Source organism: Capra hircus (genome assembly GCF_001704415.2).
Source record: "Capra hircus breed San Clemente chromosome X unlocalized genomic scaffold, ASM170441v1, whole genome shotgun sequence".
NCBI classification, from domain to species: domain Eukaryota; kingdom Metazoa; phylum Chordata; class Mammalia; order Artiodactyla; family Bovidae; genus Capra; species Capra hircus.
In genome coordinates this window covers 15,405,802-15,420,246 of record NW_017189516.1, presented here as the reverse complement: position 1 = coordinate 15,420,246, position 14,445 = coordinate 15,405,802, and the positions used below count along the sequence as shown (strand labels likewise).

General features: G+C 45.7%; 1 protein-coding gene across 1 annotated transcript in view; it reads right to left on the bottom strand.

Moving 5' to 3' along the window:
- SHROOM4 (shroom family member 4) overlaps window positions 1–12,571 on the bottom strand; it is a gene marked incomplete at its 3' end in the record, with an annotated part of 217,118 nt that extends 204,547 nt beyond the window's left edge. The window contains 1 exon segment of the mRNA XM_018043985.1: window positions 12,288–12,571. Coding sequence (XP_017899474.1) covers window positions 12,288–12,404 — 117 coding nt within the window.
- Between the last annotated feature and the right edge of the window lie 1,874 nt (window positions 12,572–14,445).

The window sequence follows — 14,445 nt, the reverse complement described above, 5'->3', positions numbered from 1 at the left end:
TTGAGCAGCTCATACTGTTAGTTCACTGCAGGGTGAACCAACTGGCCTGTCACTTGTCTGTGTCCTTAGAACATGCAGCACTTGTACTAACTAGAATGAATGCCTTTCTTTCTCCCCAGCCTACATAAATCCTATATAGCCCTCAAGAGCTAGCTTCAATTCTTTCTTTTTCCACAAAGCTCCCAACCACATCAACCTACAATGAAATCTCTTCTCACTGAACAAAAGTTGCTCTTACCTACAGACATAGAGAACAGACTTGTGGTTGCCAAGGGGCAGGTGGGTGGGGAACAGATGAAATGAGAAGTTGGGGTTAGCGGATGCAAGCTATTATATACAGAATGGATAAACAACAAGCGTCTACTGTATAGCACAGGGAACTATAATCAATATCCTGTGATAAACCATAATGGAAAAGAATATGAAAAGAATGTATATATACATACAACTGAATCACTTTGCTGTACAGTAGAAATTAACACATCGTAAATCAACTATACTTCAATAAAGTTTTTGAAAATGTTGCTCTTAGAACCTAGCCCATGGTTTCACCACTTAAAGTAAGGTTTTTGTTCCCTAGGCTTGCAGTAATGTCTGTCTTCAACAAAACAGTCATTTCCATGGAACAGGTCTTCCATGGTGACTATCTCTTTTATTCTCTAGCACTTTACAAAGTACTCAACAAATACGTGTTGACTGGCGGACTGATTGATTGATTGGAGGCTTAATTGAGAGCTCTTTGGTAGGAGCCAAACAAGGCTTAGCATCACCTTTCAAATTGCTGTCTCTTCAAACATTAGCCAGAAATCATGTCTGGTATTCCAATGTCTGCCAGCAGCAAACATCGCATTAAAGATGTCCTGCAATTTCATACAACTTCCAAAGATTTGGTAACTTCATACACTTCATTGTTTAAGTTCAGAATTCCCTTAAGAAAATTTCTGTTTAATAAGGGACATCTGTGGAATGCTTTTCCTTTCTTCTTAAATCGCATACACATCTAGTATTTATATGAGATAAAGGATAAACTCAATCTCCCTCCCTACTGGAAAAAACTGTGAATTTTATTATTTTATTTTGCAGGTGAGGAAATGGAGCCACAGAAAGGAAAATGACAGGCCCAGTGAGGCACAGATATTTAATAGCAAATTGAAGACTGAACTTCAGGTCTTCTGAATCCAAGCTTATACTTCTTACTCTGATTTGAGATTTAGAACAAAATATAACAGTACCTTTCCTTTGACCCTGACCCCTGAGGGGCATGTATTGGTAACATTATCAGTTTTTGTGGCAGATTACATTTCTTTAATTTTTCTTTCTCTCTTTTCCCAGCTTCCCCCATCATACTCTTACCTAGTTCTTCTTCTCTTTCTTTCACTTATGTAAATAGCTTGGGATGTGGAGTCAGACAGAAGTCAATTTGAAGGTCAGTTTTTCTATGTGGAGTCTATCATTTAATTTCTCCAGAGCCTCAGTCCCCTCATCTGCACAATGGGGAGATCAATATCTACCTCAAAGAGTTACTGTAAAATTAGATAAGAATATATGTAAAACTCCTAAAAGCAGCAGTATTTACCACACAGCAGGTCCACTACGTGTCCTATCCTACAATATCTAGGCCTGGATTGCCCATTTTGTTTCAAGAGGTTGCTGAGATACAGCCAAATAGCATTATCTCCATCCAATGAGGCACAAGCACACAAGTAGTGTATCCAGGTCCACTTTCTGCCTGTTGCCTTGCTACTCCCTGATTACAATTTCTAATTAACACAGAGCTCCAAACTCTTAGTCAAGTCCTTCAAAGAACATGAGAGTCAAGACCTGATAGTCACCTCTGAGGCTCTAAAATGTCATCAGTCACCCTCTCAGTCAGATAAGATGACACCAAGAACAGCCTACCTACAGAAGTTTGTAGAGGAGCTTTCACTTACATTAAACACACACACATACACATACAAATGGAAAGCAACAAGGCAGCCCAACAAAGACAAGGCTTTAGCTTGTCATCCTCTCATAAGCAAAGATGGGGCAGAAGCCATGAGACTCTAACACCTTTCCAGAATAACTAGTTGAACCAGCTTTCCTCCTTGCTTTACCTCATCTTACCCCCAACCTCCTCCCCCTAAAGAAAAATCAATTTCTGATGGACCATGAAAGGCAGTATAGGAGAACCATTCAAAACTTCCCTGCCAGGGGCTCAGGAAGAGAGAAGACCATACAGCTGGGAATCTGCTGAGTGGCATTAGAGTGGAGGCCAGAAGACACCACAAAGGGTCTGTCCATCACTGGGCTTAACCGTTGATCCTGTCAAATTAGTCCCACCTCCTGCATTCCTCACAGATGTAACATTAAAAGACTTGAGTGAAAGTTAACAGACCATGAGGCATGTCGTCCCTGAGAACATACCAGGAAACAGCCATTTGTGGAAAGATAGGAAGTAGGAGCATAGAGGAAAGCAAAGCTCTGGATGAACTGCCTAATGTCAGTCAGCCTTTACACCTCCACAGCCTAAACTCTGAGAGAAGATCCTGGAGCCCATAGCATCCCTTCAGTAAGGCAGAAGCTTGCCCCGCAGAGAGGCTGAGAAGAAACAGGAGAGTACAAAGAGGTGAAGTAACATGCCAAGATTACTCGGCGAGTTGATAAGAGAGTATCAGGAATGGAACAGAGGTCCGATCCTCCACTGAAACAGGATAGAGAGACACAGTGTGAGAAAAGTTCCCCCGACCCAGCTACCAATTTGCTGAGTGTTGTCAAACTTTATCAGCCTTAATGCTGAACTTCTCTCCCCTCCCCCCACACACACCAGATGCATGGCTGAGCCAAGAGGGACAGAGCTGGTACAGCAGACTAGAAGGGCCCACTGTGATCAAAAAAGACAAAAAGAAAACAAGCTGGGTTTTGGACAGTGGGCAGGGAAGCCAATGAATGAACAAAGAAGTAGTGGCACTTGAGTGAGACAGTCCCAAATGTAGGCCTCAAGCAGCTTGGTACTGGAGGGTGGAGACTGCAAACCGAAGACCAGACATGAAAGAAGAGTAGCCTAGATGCATGGAAAATGTGTCTCTGTTGCTACCAAGCAGTGTTCATTCCGTGGCATGGCACAGTCATGGACTTTCACTGAAAGAGGAGGGAGTAGAGATGAAGTCAAAGTGGGGCTTGCGGGGGTGGGGGCAGTTAGTCTCTGAGAAACCAAGTCATCTTGATCTTTGCAATTTTGGTGCCCAGCCAGGATGGCTATGTGCCCAAGCAAACATGCCAGTGTGATGTGAGGAAGAACAAATCATCCCTTGGAAAACTAATGCCTAAGACAATCTTTCCATTTGGCCTGTTTATACTAGATGGGGTGAAGGGGTGTGAAGAGACAAACACCTATCCCATTCCCAGTTCTTAGAGCACAATCTTTAGCAGGGAAATATAATACCTCAACTTTTTCATTAATGACTTAGTTGAAGTCTGTCTAAAGCAGGTATTTCAGGGAAGCATCAGGAAACAAAGTACTGCCCCCACAGAAACAGTGAAAGTGATCTAGGTACCCACATAACTAATAAAAAAGGGTCACTTGCTGATTACAAGATAACTCAGGTAAACCTGTGAAGTTCAGTTTCAGAGAGATTTAACAATGCAAACACTGTATGTACACACAAATCCTGGCCCCAGCACCAAGGCTATGAGCACCTGGGCAGTGAGAGTAGTAGAAACCCCAAAACCACTTAGGTGGGTAACAGAAATACCTAGAGCACTTGTTATCCCTGACTTCCAGATTGTTTTCCAAGATTACCTTTGTAAATAAACAAGCTTATTTGAAATTCTGAATGCAGTTCCCTGTAGACAGACTAAAATTTTAAATAAGCAAGCTTATTTGGAGATTTGAATGCAGTTCCCTGTAGATAGAATATTATAAAAATAGTGGTTAGGTTCTGTGATTTCATCAGGGATATACTATGGACCAAAGAGCCCTCTCCAGAACTGTTCTGCACATGACAACTATCAATAACTGTGTTAGAGGGACATGTTTCCTAGACTTTAACTCTCTTCTCCAAGCCTCTCATCCTTCAGTGATAATGAGGATTAAGCTCCATTTCAATACACTCCCCCATCAGGAGTTTAGTACCAAGAAAAGACATTTACTCAACTCAGGTGACAATCTGGTAGATGTGAGGACATGGAGAAGGGGCAGCAACGAGCCTGTGGATGCAAGACCTCCAGCAGGAGTGACTCCCATGGGTATTCCAGGTACAGACAGAAGACCTCAGAACAGAGGAATAGCAGCAACAATAGGAGATCTGCAACCAGTGCCAATGACAATGTGCGCAGAAATAAAAACCTAACAGAGTTAGAGACTGCCGTGTCTAAATTCCTACCCAGGGTTTCTATAAATTGGAGGCTTCTTGTATGTCATGTATGGTCAGCATCTTCAATCTCAAACACACCTATTTGTTCCACAAGGGGAAAATTAAGTTCATAAAGGTATCCCTACCAATTCAAAGCCAGCAACTGGTTAAAGATCAAATAATCTGATGTTCTGGAGGTCTGATTTTTTACCAAATACCACTTCCTTCTTCTATTATACAAATTCCTTGGCTGTAACTCTTTGTAGAAACATATATGCTCCTGGAAGTCAGGGCTTATGCCTTCTCTATCATCTCCCTTAGAACACTTTTTCCAAGGCTGGACTAGGGACAGGGCTAGGGCCAATTCTAAATGCATCGTGAAAGATGTGCCCCTCCCAAATCTCTTACGTAGTTGTCCCTATGTAGGCTCCTATGGAGAGGCCTTGGACAGGTGTCGCTTAGCAGCAGCATAGATACTTCCACTAAAACACTTTGCTTGATACGGAGTCTTCATATGGCATGGATGCCAGAAAGAACCAAAGTAGTCTTCAGTTGTTTTAAAGAATGGTCCTACTCAACTTCGGTCAGACGCTTCTCACTTAACTGCATTCAGCTGTGGGCTCCCTAACTGAAGAGGAATATGGCCAGGCTGGAGTGTATCCAGAGTGGGAGCAGGAGGCTGGATCTCAGATCCCATAGAGAACAGCTAAAAGAGCTAAGGCTCTTTAGCCTAGAAAACTGAGACAAAGGGACACAGTCTTTGTCTTCAGACCTCCCAAAGGTTGTCCTAAGTCAGAGAACTTGCTCCTTGTGGTCCCAGAAGGCAAAACTAGAACCCACAGAGAGTAGGCAGATGGAGAATGATTGCAGCCCAACAGGAGAAAAAGCTGTCTACAGTCAAAACTTTTTTTTTTTTTTTTTAACACTGAACAGGACTGGCTAAGAAGGAAATGAGCTCCCCCACGACCAGAGGAGAACAAGCTCAGGGATACTGCATAGGAGACTCATGGATCAATTAAGACCAGGTGACTTCCACAAAACCCTCCTCACTTTGAGAATCTGTGATTCCAGCCATCTCAAAGAACAGTATTCAGTTAGCAGGCCTGAGTTTAGTCTGCCCTTTGGTGGGGGTGCAGGAGGGTGTGTGGCTAGTGAGGGTAGCCCTTGACTTAATCTCTGCTGTTCTTCATTAACTTTTCTCAGACAGGTCAGCATCTTTTTGCCCTCTGGTTCTGAAGGAGCCTAACTATAAAAACTGTGATGTTCCCTCTAGATAATCATTCCATAAACACCAACTTCAAATCTGAGTTTCTCTTTTCTCTTAAAAACAAGTCCTGGGAGGAGATGGGAGAGAGCAAGAGGCAAAATCATTTGAATTGTTTAAAGGACAATGTTCAAGTGTCTTCCAGCTGGAGCTGAATTTTCTCTGTCTCAGGTTTTAAAGAAGGAAAAGCCTCTAACAGGCTTGGCCTTTTTTTTCACTTCAGGGAGCACACGTGTGGATCACAATAGGTTACCAGTTGTATTATAACAGCCCAGCAGGCCCCAAAGCAGTGTGTAGCCAAAGCTCAGCCAAAGGTTAGCAGACACATCACCCACTTTCTTTACGTTACTACTTCTCACCAACCTGATTTGTTTTCCTTTGGATGGATTCCTACCCCATATACCCAAAAGCCTACTTTCTGAGAGAGAGGAGCAGTTGGGGAGCTGAGGCAGTAGACATCTTTGTTGAGTCTAGAAGCAGAGATGAGGAAGGGATTCATCTACGTAACCAGGGTGTACTAAGCTCCCAAAGAAGCAGACCTCACGAAGGTCCCTTTGTGAATGCCAAGCCCTGGTCTGGGGGTGGTCCTGGCCTGCAGCATAACTAAGAAGGTTTCACAGAACTATCACTTCTCACATAACACTACCTGTGCACCCAAAAAGAACTCAAAGTCGCAGCCAAATCTACTGCCAGGCCTCAATCTGACTTGATCCACATCCTCTTGAAATCTCAGCTGCCGCTTTGTGTGCTTCAGTGGGGATGAAGGAGATACTTAAAACTTAAAGAGCATGCCCTGCCCTCTTCCTAGGCTAAGGATGCCACACAGTATTAAAGTTTACCCAATTTATTCTCACATCATCTGTGCTAATAAAGATGGTGCAGGTACGGCTACCCCCATGTGGCATATAGAAATCTTGGGTCCAAAGAGGATAAAATAATACAGCAACATCAGTGCACACTAAGTGGAGGAGGTGAAACTTCTTTTTACTTCAGGCTACTGCCCCACCTGACCCTACTTTGTTTCAGAGCAGTAAGTAAGTAGTGGCCACTTCCATTACTGTGCCAGATAGAGACTGTCACAAAAATGGACCAGGAAAATGGCAAATACATAGGATGAGTCTGTTTCTGCCATGTCTTGTCCTCCTCCCCAAATCTCCTCCTCCTCCTTTTCCTACATCCCCCACTGATCTCCACCATCAGCCAACCTCAGGGCACATTTCCAAGAACTCAAAATGAGTATAGGAATCTTACAATACAGCTTAATAATTCTCTCTCTCTCTCTCTTTCACATACACACACCACAGGAGAATACAGTTTGAATCTCTGAGACCTCTGAGAGGCCCTATTTGATGCATAATCACTGGCACCAGAACCTTGAAAAGGTCACCCATCCCCCAAAGTCGATCTTTTCCAGCGCAGGGAGCCTAATTCATGGATGACTGTCTACACTGTAGAGGGGGTAGAGGGAGAGCCCCAGGTAGCAAACAGCCCAAATAGTCAAATCTCATTAGAAGAGAATCTCCACTTCTTTCAGACAGGCTCCCTGGGTCAATAAGGTATTAATAGTATAAGATGCTAACCAAAGGCATGGGCCCAATTCTCTAGTGGGTCATGTTTCTTTGGAAACACCACAATGTATGAGGAAATCACAAACCATTCCTTAATGCCCAGGATAATCAATAATAATAGTTGTTTGGGGGAGGGGTTGCTGTTTGTCTTTTTTTAAACATTTCTTGTCACTTAACTGTTAAAAGAAGTGAAGAGAAGTTAAGACTATATCAGTCTCCACAACTTTGACAGGTGAATTCCCTCCTTCAGGGATATCATTGGAGCATATAGAAATTGATAACTTCCTCAACTTGATCATTTCCTGATCCAAATGTTCCCCCATAACAATTGGGAACACTTTACAACACTTTCAACACTCTATGCACTCTTTTCCCACTGATCACATTTCCTCAAACTCCTCCACTCCCAAGATGTCTCCACCTGTTACCCAAGCTATCTCCAAGCATATATGCCATACCAGATACAAATTTCCTTTGGGTTTTTTCCCATGACACTGAAGGAGGTTCTCCAATATTTCTCACCATGGTTCTGGTACCTTACCTCTGTATCTGCCTGACCAGAGATCATCATAAGTGGTTTGGAGTAACCAAAACAGCCCTCTCCTATTTCCCGAGCCTAGACTCCACCAGGGAGTGTCTGCAACCCAGTCCTCACCTACTGTGGAACCACAGGCTGGCATGCAAAGGGTCAATGGGGTGGGAGGCTGCCAAGACTGAATACCCTCCTCAGTGGTATTGCCCCATGTCTCTTTACAAACTGCAGTACCACCAGAAAAATCAAGAAACTCTCCAAGTAGAAGGTGTGGAGAAAAGGGAACCCTTGTACCCTGTTGGTGAGAATGTAAATCTGTGTAGCCACTATGGAAAACAGCATAGAGGATGCTTTAAAAACTAAAAATAGAACTACCATATAACCCAGCAATTTCAATCCTGGGTATACAGCTGGAAAAAACAAAAATTAATTCGAAATGATACACACACACCAGTGTTCATAGCACCACTATTTACAATAGCCAAGATATGGAAGCAACCCAAGTTTCCATCAACAGGTAAATGGATAAAGATGTGTTGTATGTGTGTGTGCAATACTACTCAGCCATAAAAAAAGAATGATAGATTACCATTTGCAGCTACATGCATGGACCTAGAGTATTATGCTTAGTGAAATAGTCAAAAACAAATACTGTATATCACATATATGTGGAATCTAAAAAATAATACAAATGAATCTATATACAAAACAGAAACAAACTGACAGACATAGAAAACAAACTTATGGTTACCAAAGTGGATAGGGAGGTGGGGGCAAATTAGGAGTATGAGATTAACAGATACAAACTACTATACACAAAATAGATAAGCTTCAAGGATGTACTATATAGCACAGGGAATTATGCGCATTATCTTATAATAATCTATAATGAATATAACCTAAAAAAAAAAGATTCACTATGCTATATACCTGAAACTAACACAAAATTGTAAGTCAACTACGCTATACTATAGCAGAGTGTTCAGTCGTGTCTGACTCTGAGACCCCATGGACTGTAGTCTGCCAGGCTCCTCTGACCATAGGATTTCCCAGGCAAGAATACTGGAGTGGGTTGCCATTTCTTACTCCAGGGAATCTTCCCGACCCAAGGATCAAACCCACGTCTGTTGTATCTCCTGCATTGCAGGAGGATTCTTTACCACTAGCACCACCTGTGAAGCCCCAAATCAACTGTACTTCAATAAAAATAATAATTTTTAACAAAGAAATTCTCCAAGTAGTAGAAAATATGATAGATTTGGAGCCTACCACTGACTCACCATATGACATACCTATGCATGCCAGTCAATGCACCACAGCCTCAGTTTTTCCATCAGTTTCTCCACAACCTTCCTTGACTGCCTCACCTGGTGGCTGTAGAAGGCTAATGAAAAAAAGAGATGTGGAAATACACTATAAAACCGTAACACTGTGTGCAAATAGAACAAAGTGTCATCTTCCTCAGTCAGAAACCCTTCTAGGACGAAAAGGGTCAAAGGTAGCACAGCAGAAAAGACTGGCTACTAGACTATCACAGTCTTATTTCAAGACTTGAACCTCACAGTAGACATGGAGACATCTAAACCCAGGGAGGGCAAGTGAAGTACCCAGGATCCTGGTGCTAGTGAATGGCAGAGCAAGGATTAGAACCCAAGTTTTCAGTCTGCCAATACACTTCTCTTTTTATACCCTTCTATCCCACCCCCACCGACATGTGAGACTGAGGCTATTTCCAAGAAGAAAGCTGTATCGTTCTGAAGCATAAAGGGAGAAAAATTAAAAGGGGATTAATGAACCATGCCACATGCTATCTAGGCAAGAAAAAAAAATACAGGTAACCACTGCACTTTACAAAACTGCCATGGCCCCTTTAAATATAGGGCTAACCAGGTTATATGAAATGGCAACCCACTCCAGTGTTCTTGCCTGGAGAATTCCAGGGATGGGGGAGCCTGGTGGGCTGCCGTCTATGGGGTCACACAGAGTCGGACACAACTGAAGGGACTTAGCAGCAGCAGGTTATATGGGCTTCCCTGGTGGCTCACAGTGTAAATAATTTGCCTGTAATGTGATCCCTGGATTGGGAAGATCCCCTGGAGAAGAAAATGGCAAACCACTCCAGTATTCTTGCCTGGAGAATCCCATGGACAGAGGAGCCTGGTGGGCTACAGTCCATAGGGTCGCAGAGAATCAGACACGACTGAGTGACTAACACACAACCAGGTTATACAGGCTTCCCTGGTGGCTCAGTGAAAAGAATCCACCTGCCAATGTAGGAGACATGGGTTTGATCCCTAGGTCAGGAAGATCTCCTGGAGAAGGAAATGGCAACCCACTTCAGTATTCTTGCCTGGCAAATCTCATGGACAGAGGAGCCTGGGGGGCTACAGTCCACAGGGGTGCAAGAGTCAGACAAAACTTAGCCACTAAACAACAACAACAAACCAGGTTTTATATATATAGCTGGTTTTTACTGCAAGGATTCAAGCTATTTGGAATATATGGGAGAAATGATTTTACCCCCTTCATAACCAAATATGTGTAATAATGAGCCTTCATATATAACAGGGGTCAAGCGTACCTTCAGCAGAAAGGGAATCATTAAAAGGCACCCTGCCTCTCAACACACGAGTCACTTCCTCAACAGCTTGGCCAAGGAAAGCCTCATCTACCCTCAAATAATCCCCCAGGTAGACCGCAAATTGTTGGCTGCCCTGTGCTTAGTAACACCCCCTGCCATGTTTGTGCTGGCTCACAAAACAACCCAGGGCCACAGCAGCAACCACTCTCTGTGGTGCCTTTCAGGATGGGTGAGCCCTGGGCAGAGGTGGAGAATGACCTCTCCAAGGCAGGTTGTCTGGGCAGACTGGGAAGTCTGCAAGTGGTGTCAGGATAAAAAGAAAGGGAGGAACTGCCAGACCATGGAGGGCTGCATAGACTGTTCTGACCTTGGTGGAATGGAGGGAGAGCAGGGGTTTGATTAGAAGAAAGTCCTAAAGGCCAGGATTCCCCTCCTCAAAGGGGTTGTTTGAGACTGTTCAAATTAAAAAAAAAAAAAAGGCTTATTACTCCCTCCAGAGAATACTGGAGTGGGGGGAGGGGTGACATGACAGTAGGTGACAAAGTCATCTTAGGCTGGTTAGAAATAAATGACTAGTATGATGAAAAGGGGTGCTGGATGAAGATCTAGGCTGGTTATTGGTGTTTGGAGAAGCTAAAGATTTCAGTTTTCCCTGACAGCTCCTCAAACTTTTGCCTCAGCATACCTCAGGCAGCTCAAGGTGATAGGCACACCCCGTGACAACTCCCCAGGATTGCTAAGAGTGTGGCCCCAAGGCCTGAAGAACCCCCTACACTAACAAGTTAACCAGCAATTTGGTGCCTGGCAAAAGGGCACAGGTTTCTGCAGGGGTGTGGCGGGGGGCATTCGCCTCCCCCTCCTGAGATATGACCTACGTTAAGAAGCCAAAACAATAAAGTGACATTTGTTACCCGCAGAGAAACCACATCTTTCTGTCTCCAGCACAAATTCACGTTTTCCACCTCAACTGCAATTTGAGCGGGCTGGAAGGGGAAGGGCTTTTCAGAGAAACAAAAACAATCTTAAAACAAACAAAAAAAATCAGAATAAAGTTCGTGAAGTTCACTCCCTTGGCCATCTGGTGCCTCAAGGTGAGTCGTCCTGCAAATCTCTCTTCCCAGTTACAGCCCCGGCGGCCCCCACCCCCTACCCTCACCCCTACTCGGGGGTGGCTTGCTCAGGGGGGTTCTGGAAGGCTCGGGAGAGCACCTCTCCCCTGTCCTCAGCTGCAACTTGGCTTCCAGCAGACCACAGCCTCCTAAAACAAACAAACTCTGGCGGCAGCGGCGGCAGCTCCAGCACAGCTGCGCTCCATGGCGCAAAAGTTTCCTCCACGCTCCTCAACGTGCAGGAAATCTCGCCGGCGCTGGGGCAGGACTCCGGTGGGAGGGAAAGGCCGAGCCCAAGCCGCAACGCCCCACCGGCTGAATGGATGTGCGCGCGTCCGGCCGTGGGAAGTGAGGCTGACGAAAGCCACCGACGCCTCATCTCCGTTCCCACACCGGACCCTCGCCCAGTAATCTGCCCAGGCGGGATGGCCCGGCGGTCGATCCAGGAGCAGACACCGCAAAGAAAGCTGCCAAGCCGCCTTGCCTGTCCTTTCAGCCCCTCGCTGTGCCACAAGGGCGCGGGAACTTCCAAGGAGTAACTCCCAACAGCTACCACTTCCTCCAGCTCCAACGGAGGGGAGCAAGCCGCCAGACGTTGGGGAGCAGAAGCGGCCCTCGAGCCCTCTCGGGGGTGTCTGCGCGCGGGACTCTAGCCCCGAACCGGCCGCACTCTCATCCCGCGCTCCCGCCACCCCGAAGGAGTGTCTGCGCCGGGGCTGGTGGCCAGACCCCCAGTGCAGCTAATGCTCCATGGTGGGGGGAGACGGGGGAAGCGGGCTTTCATCCCCAGCTCCAGCCAAGTTTCAAAGTTGGTCTGAGGGCCGCGTCCCGCGGCAGCCTGAACACCCGCTCGCCCATTCAAAGTTGGGCACTGCTCAGACAGAGCAGCCAGTTCTTACCTTAGACACCGTGAGCGGTTCGCAATGTTCCAGACCCCCCTTAAGGGTGAAGCCCCAGGGCGCCCCCCCTTGCAGCTGCACAGGGACGTACTGGAAGGACCCAGGCCGGTTCTCCATCCTCCGCTCGGCTCAGGCGCGGCGGGACTCCTTTTCTGCGGGGGCTACGTTGCCTCCGCCCCCAGCGGCTCCGCCACCATCGCCCTCCAGCGCTACGCCACCCCTCACCGCCCTGCTCCGCCTACTCTCCTGGCTGGAGACGCTCGGGCAGAGAGCGAGCGCAAGGAGGAAATGACACGGAGCTGGAGAGAGGGGGAGGGGGGGAGGAGAAGGAGGAAAAAAGAAAAGAAAAGGAGAGGCGGAGGGATAGTGCGTAATGGACAAGAAAACGGAGCAATGGGGAGGGTCAGTCAGTGGGACCTCGCCTATAAGAGCACAGGGGAGTGGGAGTGAGGCGAGGCTTCACATCAATTGTTACATTGTTTCATTCAAGCAGCTTCCCCCCCACCCGGCCCCCCCACCCCGCGTTGGTCCTCCTCCTTACTGCCGAGTTCCCCGCCCCTCCAGCCAGCCAAGGCCAGGGGAGGTGAAAGTCGTTAGTGTGGATGGCCCGCGTGGCTGAGTGGGCTGAAATGCTGGTTTCCCGATTAGCGCGTTCATATTTCTCTGACTGCCTTTTTCTTCTGAAGGCCCCGAGAACCGGGTCCTGGGAGGGTTACAAAGCTGCTAATTTGTGGATCTTGCCTAGAGGGATGGAAAGTCAAGCAAGCACACCAGGGAACACAGTGGGGCTGTGTGAGTAGGCTGCTCTGTGTGTGCGAGCTAGGTGTGTGGGGTCATTATGAAACATTGCCCTGGAGCATAGTTTAAATAAAGAAGCACTTTGAGGATGCCCCCTGCCCAGGCTCAGCCGCACCCTGGCTCAGCGCTGGCGTTTATGGTTTATGGGTAGCACTGTGCTTGTGTATATTCCAGTCATCTGGAGTTTCTGGCACAGCCTTGCACTTGCCCCACTGAGATGACCAAGCCAGGAATCAGCAAACTTTATGACTAGCAGTATTGTTTTCACTTCTAAAGAAACCTACAGGAAAGAGCATCCATTGATAAGCTGGTCAATTAACAATGTTGTTCCTTTTGTAAGAACTGGCTTTTAGACAACGGCGAGAACATCTCTGCTCATCTATTCATGCTTGAGGCTGTAGTGTCTGAGCCGAGCTTTTAGAACTGACCAAACAAACAAATACCCACACTAGTAGTCTCCACAATATTTGAATTTATTATCAGATCTTGGGTTGATTTCTCAGTCTTCACCTGGACACAGTTACCACCCCTCTCTGAGACATTTTCTCAGAAGCCACATTCAGGCAGTGAGTTTTTAAAGAGCTTCACAGTAGCAAGGAAAGTTTTGGCAACTCAGTCATGACTCCATAGGACCCTGCAAGGTTCTTGCTTGTTCAGTCTCTTGATGCCTTCTTATGCACTTTCTTCTTCATCATCAAGAACACACACCATGACACCCTTCCTTCCACAGTCAGCTTTCGGCAGACAAGGTTGTCACTCTTTGCTTGCATTTCCTCACCTGTCACAGCCTCCTCAACACACTTCAGCCTGTGTGTGCCCCTTCAGGCCACTGAAATTTCTCTCACAGGCTCTCCTCCCTCCCCCAATCGTTTCTTCTTTGCCTCCTGGACTGTCTTCATTATATGATGCTGACCTGACTTTTCTTTAATAAAACTGCAGTTTTTGATATTTATAACCTGCTTTTGAAAAGTCCTTAGATGTGTATAACTGATTCACTTTGCTGTACAGCAGAAACTAACATGACATTGTAAATCAACAATACTCCAATAATTTAAAAAAAAATAAAGAATCTTTAAAGATGATTCACATGGGGAACCACCTTCAATCTTTAAGATTTTTAGACCTGCAAAAATCATTTCAATCAAGTTCACTTTTTTTTTTTTTTTTGGTTTCCATTTCTCCCACTAGAAAACAGAAAATTTTAGAAAATGGCAGCTGGGTTTGTTGATTCTTGATCACATGTCAGCCTATGACATAACACTCATTTGCTCTGTTCCACCTTGCAACTGAGCTTTTTCCCCTTCTTTTTAAGACTTCTATCTCCATGATTGTCACTTGATTAGAACTTAGCATGTTTCAG